We start from the raw sequence: 9,860 nt of genomic DNA, 5'->3' as shown, positions 1-9,860 counted from the left end.
TCACAGTCCATCCCTCCCCCACCCCCCCTTGGTGAACACAAGTCTGTTCTCTATATGAGTTGGTTTCTGTTTCATAGGTAAGTTCATTTGTGTCATATTTTAGATTACACATATAAATATCATATGGTTATTTGTCTTTCTCTTTCTTGTCTTTATTGTCTTTTCTCTTCATTTAGTATGATAATATCTAGGTCCATCCAAGTTGCTGCAAATGACATTATTTCATTCTTTTTTATGGCTGAGTAGTATTCCACTATATATATCTCTCTATCTATATCTATCTATCTATCTATATATATACACATACATACATACCACATCTTCTTATTGCCTTTATGGGGAGAATTTAATAATTTCTATTATTCTTACCATCATTGCTCCACACTTATGGAAATTGAAAGCTAGAAGTATTCTTAAAGATCTTCTCATCGGAATTAGAAAACTGAGGCCCAAGGAGGTTAAGTGTCTTATCCTAGGCCACCAGTTTATTGGCTGAACCACAATTAGGGTTCAACAATTCCAGCACTGGTGCTGTGCCCTTCCCCCCATACAGATACCATTATCTTCATGGCCTAACATGGGGGTCATCTATAGGGATGGAGCATTCTGGAGTTGGGCAGTGCATAATCCAGCATCTTTGTCCCTGATCTCTCCAGGGTTTTTAGTTTAAAGGAGGTAACACTATAAAACGAATGACTGTGACATGGATAAAGGTAAGTAACATAGAGTAGGTATAAATATTGTCCAATGAATAGACTCCACTGCATATTTTATAAGTTTATGTTATGTATGTAGGTGAAGGTACAGGATTCAGGGGAAAAGCTTTATATTTAGAGCACGGGAGGAGTCAGTATCTTATTTAATCCTTACAACAACCTTAGAAGTTATTATTATTCCTATTTTACAGGTGAAGAAAAGGAGGTAGAGAGGTTTAGAAACTTGCAAATATCACATTGCTACTAACAGGCAGGACCTGGACTCACAATCCAACACCCACATCCTTGACCACTATGATAACGTATCTCAACCTTTTGTGATTTGCAACCTCCCATTAGGAATTTTCTTAAATTGTATCACCATTTGCACATGGCATATGATTAAGTGATTATAAATTAAGGTATTTATTACTGTGATGGTTAGTTTTGCGTCAATTTGGCTAGGCTATGGTACCCAGTTATTCAGTCAAACACTAATCTAGGTGTTGCTGTGAGGGTATTTTTTTTTTTTTTAATTTTTATTTATTCATTTATTTATTTATTCACCTATTTATGGCTGTGTTGACTCTTCGTTTCTGTGCAAGGGCTTTCTCTAGTTGCGGCAAGCGGGGGCCACTCCTCATCGCGGTGCGTGGGCCTCTCACTATTGAGGCCTCTCGTTGCGGAGCACAAGCTCCAGACGCACAGGCTCAGTATTTGTGGCTCACGGGGCCAGTCGCTCCGCGGCATGTGGGATCCTCCCAGACCAGGGCTCGAACCCGTGTCCCCTGCACCGGCAGGCAGACTCTCAACCACTGCGCCACCAGGGAAGCCCGAGGGTATTTTGTAGAGTGATTAACGTCTACAATTTGTTGACTTTAAGTAAAAGAGATTATCCTCAGTAATCTGAGTGAGCCTCATCCAAATCAGTGGAAAGGCCTTAACACCAAACCTGAGGGTTCCCTGAGGAAGAAATTCCGTGGATTGCAGTGTCAGCTCCTGCCCAGAGTTTCCAGCCTGCTGCTGACCTGCCCTACGTACCTCCAGACTTGCCTAGCCAGATCCCACTACGGTATAAACAAATTCCTCGAAATCTCTTTCTCCCTGTAGATGTATCCTACTGGTTGTTTCTCTGGTAGAACCCTAATACAACTCAACTGTTATTTAAGATTATATTAAAAAGTTCATTTAAACATAATTATTAATATTAGTTGTATATATAATTTAAAATCTTTTGCCATTTAATAAACCCCGCTATTTAATTTACCTTAAAAAGATATTATAAAATAAAGTATGTTTTTTTTTCCCCACAAATCACTTCATGTTTGGTTTGGGGATCGAATAAGTAATAACATGTGAATACACTTAAAGATGTCTGTGTCAAAAGTAGACATAATTGCTGTCATGCCCATATGCTTGAAATTATTGCATCTTACTTTTTAGAAAAAAACAATTGCTGTTTTTATAATTTTCCAGTTTTTTTTTGTAAATGATGAAAGCCTCAGGCTGTTCTTTGCAAGCACTTCTTTGTATTTGACGTGGTAGGGGAGGAAGGTTCCAACTTCTGTCTGAATAAATGGGTATAATTCAAAATGCTGTACATTGCAGGTTTGGTGAGATTTCTGATAATATTAAGCATGTGAACCTGCCAAAATGGTAGCCAGTAGCCACATGTGGGTACTGCTGCCAAAAACTCAGCCTCTGTGCACTGGTGCCGAATCAAATCTCAGAGACAGAGTTTTGGGTGAAGTAGAAAAGGATAGCTTTGTTGTTTTGCCAGGCAAAAGGGGACACAGTAGGCTCCTGCCCTCCAAAACTGTGTGTCCCAACCCGGGAGGATGTGGTGAGGAGTTTTATAGCAATGGTTCAAAGGTGGGGTTGCTGATAAGATTAGGGTGTGTGCAGGAACTGCACTCCTTTCATCTGGTCTCAGGTAATCTCTTGATGAGCTTTTCTGGTTCCTTTAATCTGGCCTCAGGTGGTCTTCTGTGGAATGAAGAATCCTGACATCTTCCATTTGTTAGGGGTTTTAGATCTATAAGGAGCTTAAAGATATTGTTATGTGCATCCCTTGAAGAACCAGGATCCTGCCCCAAGGCTGCACTATTGTTTCTTGGCTGTTCTTCCCTTGCCCCTGTATCCCCTCCCTTCCCTGATTAGCAACTGTTTGAATCTGCCCTTTGGGACTCGGAAGATCATAGAAGCTGGGGTCTGTTCCTTACACAGAAAGGCTTCTGTGCCCAGGAGCCCCATAGGGTCCTGCTCGGTTTCAGTACTAAGGCCTGGAAATGTGGCTAGTGGGACTGAGGAACTGAATTTTAAACCTTACTTAATTTTAATTAAAGTTTTAAAATACTCGATTTATTTTTGGAAAAAAGATAAGTATATTTCAAGTAACTTTAGTATGTGAATCTACTTTTTCAACTGTAAACTTAGTGAAGCCTAAATACACATCAGGTATTTCCAATGAAAATTCAGCATCCAAATAGAAATTTACACTAAAGGTAAAATACACATCACAGTTTGAACTTAGTATGAGAAAAAAGTAATTCAAAATATCTCATTCATTTTATATTGAAGATATCGCATTACACTGTTGACTGAAGTAAAGAGGCAAAATGTAAAAGTTGTGAGTTAAGTTCTGTTCTGGGACCTTACTGAGGGCTATAGCTTAGGAGACAGCCTCTCGGATAGCTCTGAGGAACTGCTCCATAGAGGTCAGGGAGGAGCCAGGAATACATACGACCTTTTTTGCTGTGAAAAACATTTGTAGTCAAGCATGAAATGGTTACTGCTAATCACAAAGAACAGACATCTCAATGATTTTAGTGCTTTTCTACGTTTGGGAAGATGTTAGAATCTCGGGGTCACTGAAATTTTTCCTTAGCTATGTTTATTTTTCCAGGGGCCAGTGTATCCAAAGCACAGAATGGTTCCTGTTTTTCTCCTTCCTGAATTCCCCTCAGGGTGCACTGTCCGTGAGCCACTGCAGTGGCTAATGGCTGGAATCTTGTGGAAGTGGAACGGCAGGCAACATTTTTTTCTTAACACAACAAAATACATTATAAAAACAAATTTCAGCAGTTTCTTCAAACATTTTAAAGAAGCGGCTACCATAAATGTAAAATTACATACGCGGTTCACATTTTATTTCCAGTGGCCAGCAATGACCTAGACGGCGTGGCAAAGAGTAAAAGCCCCCCAAATGGTGGCTATCATTTGTGTGATAGGAATGGGAACTTGTGACGATTAACAGTGCTTAACAGTGAACACTGAGAATTACTCATCCTGATTATACAGTACCCCGTTTGTTTTTGTAAGCCCCTCAAGTCCTTTTTGCAACATGAAGAGCTAGAAAATAATTCTGGAGGAACAGAGGTAGCAGCTATTTTAAGGAGAGGTTTTAGACTCGTCACTACAGCCTTGGTCCCACGCCCAGAAATAGAAAACTGTGCCAAGTTTCTAGACTCCCATCTCGGTGCGTGCCCTATGGCAGCTCCCAGGACCTGCGGCCAAACCTACGGTCTGAGTCTGCGAGGCTCCGGCGCCACCGACCTCCGCGCTCCGGGTGCCCAGTTCAGCCCCAAAGGCGGCTCGAACAGCGCCCTCGCGGAGGCGGGCGCGCCGCGGGAAAGCCCCAGGCCGAAGCCGCCCGACGCCTGCAGGGAGCGGCGGCTGGACAGCGAGCCACCCGGGTAGGCGGCGGGCAGACCCAGAGCCGGAGACGCCAAGCGCCCGGCGGGCAGAGAGCAGCTCAGGGCTCAGCAGCCGGAGGCGGGCTCCACCCCCGCTTCGAATCCTGAACGGGGCTGATGACGAACACAGCGAGCGACGGACGTACACACGCCCCGCGCTCGCACGACAGTACCGTGCAGGGAGCGCGAGGGAGCCTCGGTCCGTCACCGGCGCGACCAGCGTTCCGCCTCCTCCACTCCCTGCGCTCCCGCCACCTCGGCAACCCGACGCCCGCCTACCCCCACTCCGTCCGCGGCCTCCGCCGCTGCGAGGCTCGCGGCTTCCCTCCTGTCTCTTTAAATGGTGGGGCCAACGGGCCGCCCCTGCAGCTGCTACCGGGGTGGCCCCGCGCGCCGCTATTGAGGGGCGAACCAAGATGGCGGCGGCTTTGGCTCTGTGAGGAAGACGGAAGAGGCGGCGGCAGCGGCGGAGGGAAAGGGACTCCCAGTAGCCAAGAGCGCTCGTGCGCCAGGGGGCTTTCGGAGTCTCCCGCGTAGTGGTGGCAGCTGCAGCAGGACCAGGCGCCGGTCGGCTTGGGACATTTGAAGCAGGGGAGCGGAGCGCAGTCCCCGGCTACGGTGGCAGGGCCAGGTATAAGGAAGGAAAACATGGCGGCGGCGGCCTGAGGAGGAGGCGGCGGCGGCGGCGCGGGAAGCAGCTTCACGGAGCTCATGGCGGAGGCGGGAGCAGGGCAGTGAACGGCGCCGCGAGTTCCTAGCGCGGCGGGGCGGGAGGCTGCGAAGCGCTGCGCGGCCCCCTCGGGGCGGCCGGGCTCGCCGGGCCTGGACAATAGCGCCGAGGAGCCGGAGGCGAGGAAAGGCGAGGGCCAGAGCTTGGGCCCAGCGGCGGGCCATGCGGGCGGCAGCGCGGCCCCGGGGCGGCCAGAGGCGGCAGTGAGGCCGGGGAGCCCTCCCCTCGTGGGCGTCCTCTCGCCTCGGCTCCCGCCTTCCCCGGACCCCCTTCCCGGGCGACTCCGGCGGGGTTTTGCCCCGGCCCCCGGGCGGCACGATGACCGACACCCGGCGGCGGGTGAAGGTTTACACGCTCAACGAGGACCGGCAGTGGGACGACCGGGGCACCGGGCATGTGTCGTCCGGCTACGTGGAGCGGCTGAAGGGCATGTCCCTGCTTGTCAGGGCCGAGAGCGACGGTGAGTGAACCCCTCGCGGCGGGACCCTCGCCTCGCCCCGCCCGCGCCCCTGGGCCAACTGCCCGGTCCTGTGGGGCTAGCGGCCCTCTGCCTGAGACGACGGAGGGGACGGAGGCGGCGGTTCGGGCCGCGGCGGCCGCCGCCTCGGGGGAAGACGGGCCCCCGGCCCCCCTATCCTCCCGGAGCTGCTCTCGCTCCATGTGTTTCTTTCTCTGAGGGCCCCGTCGCACTTGTGCGGGCACGGGCGGAGCCAGGCGCGTCTGAGCGGTGCCGCCGGGGCGTGTGCAGAGGTCGGGGGCCTGGGAGCGGGAGCCCGGACCTTGCCGTTCCTTTGCACAAGAGTGACCTTGAGAAAGCTACTGATCAAACCGATCCCCTGCCTTCGTTCACGCGTCTGTAAAGCAGGCATGAAACTTTTCTCGGAGCTAAGAAAGTTGTTAGCTGTTTCACTTTTTGGAGCATAAACATTTTGTTGTGCTTTTCTTCTTTTTTTTAAAAAAAAGTATCATTGCTGCATCTTTCCGATCCTGTTGCAGGTTGGCAACCCTGGTTCTGGACCTGGCAACTCTGCACTCGGCAGAGGAAAGTGCTTCTTTGCCGTGGGAAGAGAGATTTGTGTTCCCGCAGCGTTAGTTGTCTTTTTCATTAGAAATGCAGAACTTTGTGTGTAGTTTCACTGGGTAAACGCCCTGCAAGTTTGGAATCATTTTACCCGAGCATTTTATCCGATTGCTTAACTATTTATTCATAATTTGGTTCAGCTAACAGGTGGGGAGAAGTTGGCAGAAACCTTTAAAACCTTTCGAATCTGCCCTAGTGATGCATGTGTTTCACATATTTTGAAACAGCCCTTCAAGGTTCAAAGACCAAGCTGATTGAAGATAATAAGTGTTTCACAGTTTTAAAGACTTAACTCAGTTTAGGGATTGCCACTTCCTCCGGTGGCGTACCGTGAATTTCCCTTAAAGAAAATGTTCACATCAGGTAAAACTTTTTTCAAAATAGTTCTTTCTGAATTTGAAAATCTGCCTTGTAACGATAGCCTATAATTTTATGGTAGCTAACTGTCTGAGTTTATTACGGTTGTAGGTCTGTATCTAAATTATTACAAACTCATTTCAAGGACCTTTAATTGGACTTCCTACCCAGAACTCCAATTCCACGGAAAACAAATAAGACTCACCATTCTGTAACTGAAGACCGTAGGGACATTGCTTTTCAATTTGAATTGAAAGAAAAATGGTAACTTGGAGTATATTGCCCACAGATTACTTTATAAGCCTCCCTAAAATAACTTAAAACTGGAGAAAAATTATTTTTCCTTGGAGGCATTTAAAGGGTTTTGAACACATTGGGTAAATTTTTCTGAGGCCTATATTATTTGTCTCTTAAAATACAAGTTTGAATGTGAAGTGTTAGTGTACTTTTCTGTATGACTACCATGTAGTAACCAACTGTTCTAACTTCTATGTTTTTGCTTGTTTGGAAAACTTTTTACATAGTGAGTTGGAAAGTATAGGCTTTATAGGTTCAGTTAATCGTGTGTAGATTTGAGATGAATTCTTTGAAACCTCATAATAATTTGAAATAAGACATACCTTCACTTCATGTGTTTAATAGGACTCATTATACAAAGTCCTTTGTTTAAAGTATTTTTAAGCATTAAGTCAATGTCATATTGTCATAGGGAATCATACTCTTCTAACACAATAATATAGGAATCTGGGTTTTTTCCATTTTTATCTAATAGGGAAAGAGCTGAAATAAACTGTGCCCTTGTTAAATTTATAAGTTGTTAGGAAAACTAAATCTAAAGAGTAGGCTTAGAAAATTCCAGGATACTTGTGAAATACTTTGTAAATAATCTTTAATTTGATGATTTATGGGTTTTTTTTTTTCCTAACAGGGAAACTCCAAATAGGAATAATAGTCAAAATTTATTGAGTGTCTACTGTGTGCCAGAGATTCTTCATTTGTATCCTCTGGTGTCCTCTTGGTGTAGGTACTGTTATTAGCCATATTTATAGATCAGGAAACTGAGGCTCAAAGAAGCTAAATAACTTAAGATCACATAGCTAGGTTAAAAAGCAAGGAAGATCAGTGTTCGAACTGAGGTGGGGGAGAGGTGTCAGGGATTGAATAAGACTTCTAGTCTATGACTTGAAACTAGTATTATCAATTACTTAATTAACATCATTAACTGTTAATAGTGTGTTTTAAACCCCCATGTTATTGTCTGCTTGTATTTGCTGCTTTATACTTAGATTCAAGGTTCATTTCAAAGAAAATGAAAACAATTTTTAGCCTAAAGATATTTAAAATTATAGTTTATCTCCAGGCCACATGTGGGAGTTTTGTATTGGCTGCTAGCTTGGATTATCCATTATTGTGTGCTTCCCTCATTTTCCATCACAGGATAATTGAGAATTTTCTTTTTATTGTGATGAGCAAAATGGAAAGTTGTTTCTGGTTTTCCATAAAATGAGTCATTTATCTTGTTAGAGGAACATATACACTTATCTGAAAATCAGGAAGGAAATTTCTGAGTGGAAGTATTTGTGTCTTACCTGTTACAGGGCTCATCTGTGTGGGTTAGTATGCCCTTCCCCTCTGGAGCTGAGTGCTTGGCAAATCTCTAGCTCTCCTAGCCTTGGAGGAGAGATGTCCCACTAAGTTACTGAGCCCATTTTCTGGATTGCATCCTTATTCAGTAGGTTTCTACTGGCAGATATGTTGTAGGAACATATCCTTTTTTAAAAACGAAGGTAGGTTACCTCATTACCTCATAGCCATGTACCGGCAAAGTTCCATCCTCCAATAAAGATTACTTAGTATTGTTTTTTTTCTTCTCCCAGTTAATGCTGTACCTGTTAGGTTGCTGAAGTGAGGGTAATGATGTCATCCTTTACTTACTCTCTCGCTTTATGTTCAAATCATTCTACTTCTTTTCTCCATTATTATTTTTACCACCTCCACCTGCCAATTTTAGAATTGATAAAGTAAAGAAATTGGAATTTCTCCACACACTGAAGGATGTCTTTGAACATAAAATCATATCTATACTCTTTATTCTGGATTACTTTGCCAATCATCAAGAATAGTGTTCTTGGGGCTTCCCTGGTGGCGCAGTGGTTGAGAGTCCGCCTGCCGATGCAGGGGACACGGGTTCGTGCCCCGGTCCGGGAGGATCCCACATGCCGCGGAGCAGCTGGGCCCGTGAGCCATGGCCGCTGGGCCTGCGCGTCCGGAGCCTGTGCTCCACAACGGGAGAGGCCACAACAGTGAGAGGCCCGCGTACCGCAAAAAAAAAAAAAAAAAAAAGAAAAAAGATTTCATTTTCACTGTTGTTTGAGGCATGAAGAAATGAGACATGGGGAAATGTTTTGTTCAAGGTAGTGCTGCTAGCTAATGGTAAAAACTGGAATCCTGTGCTTCTTCCTCTTGATAGAACTTGGTTGTAGGTAGATCTGCCTCTACTACTATAAATAGAAAAGGAGGTCAACAGTTTGGGTAGGAGAGTCTGTTTTGTTTTGTTTTGGCTGCGGTGGTGAGAAATGAACAGAGATAGCATCAGCATTTTTTATGTTATTCTTATAAATCAGTAAGTAGTATATAATCTTGCATATAGTAAGCACTCCAGATTTAGCTACCAAGAAGAACCCAGTGTCAGTACTGGGAGAAATATTTCACTTTGAAAAGTTGATTTAAATGTGCTTTTTTTTCTCTTGTGTAGACCTACTTCGTGGAAAATTAATAGGCTTAGGATAACCAAACCCTTATTTTTCATCTGTTGCATGTGATAACTTTTGAAAGTTTGAGGGCCATTGGCTACATTGGGTACAACTGATGGGGTTGGAGTGTAGTGAAGGCTTGACACAGGGGTGGGACCTTTTAACATAATGCTACCAAGTTTTTTTTTCCCCAGGCCTTCATTTTAGGTTTTAAATGCCATGTGTAATCTGTGGTCCACAAAATTGGGAGGGAGGGACCTGGAACACAGACCTGCTATAGGTTTGAAACATACACTAGTCTCCTATCATCATAAGATTTTGGACTTCCGTTAATTCATTTTGATGGTGTTTTCTTCCTACTAAGGAAACATAGTACCTAAGCTCTTGCCCTTAGCTTTGACGGTTGATAATGTCAATATACTGGAAAAGCCAGTATATTGCCAGTAAGGTTGAACTGCTTACTTAAGAGCAGCAGACCTGGGCTTCCTTGGTGGCGCAGTGGTTGAGAGTCTGCCTGCCGATGCAGGGGACACGGGTTTGTGCCCCGGT

The 9,860-nt window shown here is 45.3% G+C and overlaps 1 protein-coding gene across 2 annotated transcripts in view; it reads left to right on the top strand.

Annotated features, from left to right (window-relative positions):
- Nucleotides 1-5,430: 5,430 nt before the first annotated feature.
- Nucleotides 5,431-9,860, top strand: part of PPP4R3A (protein phosphatase 4 regulatory subunit 3A) — a 38,032-nt gene continuing 33,602 nt past the window's right edge. For both annotated transcript variants that reach the window (XM_081228389.1, XM_081228388.1), the window contains exon 1: nucleotides 5,431-5,580. In XM_081228389.1, coding sequence (XP_081084515.1) covers nucleotides 5,439-5,580 — 142 coding nt within the window. In that variant the 5' untranslated portion in view covers nucleotides 5,431-5,438. The remainder of the gene's footprint in view (nucleotides 5,581-9,860) is intronic.

The sequence above is a fragment of the Mesoplodon bidens genome (assembly GCF_964165515.1).
Source record: "Mesoplodon bidens genome assembly, chromosome: 3".
NCBI classification, from domain to species: domain Eukaryota; kingdom Metazoa; phylum Chordata; class Mammalia; order Artiodactyla; family Ziphiidae; genus Mesoplodon; species Mesoplodon bidens.
Note: the sequence above shows the minus strand (reverse complement) of the source record. Positions and strands in the feature narration are given on the sequence as shown.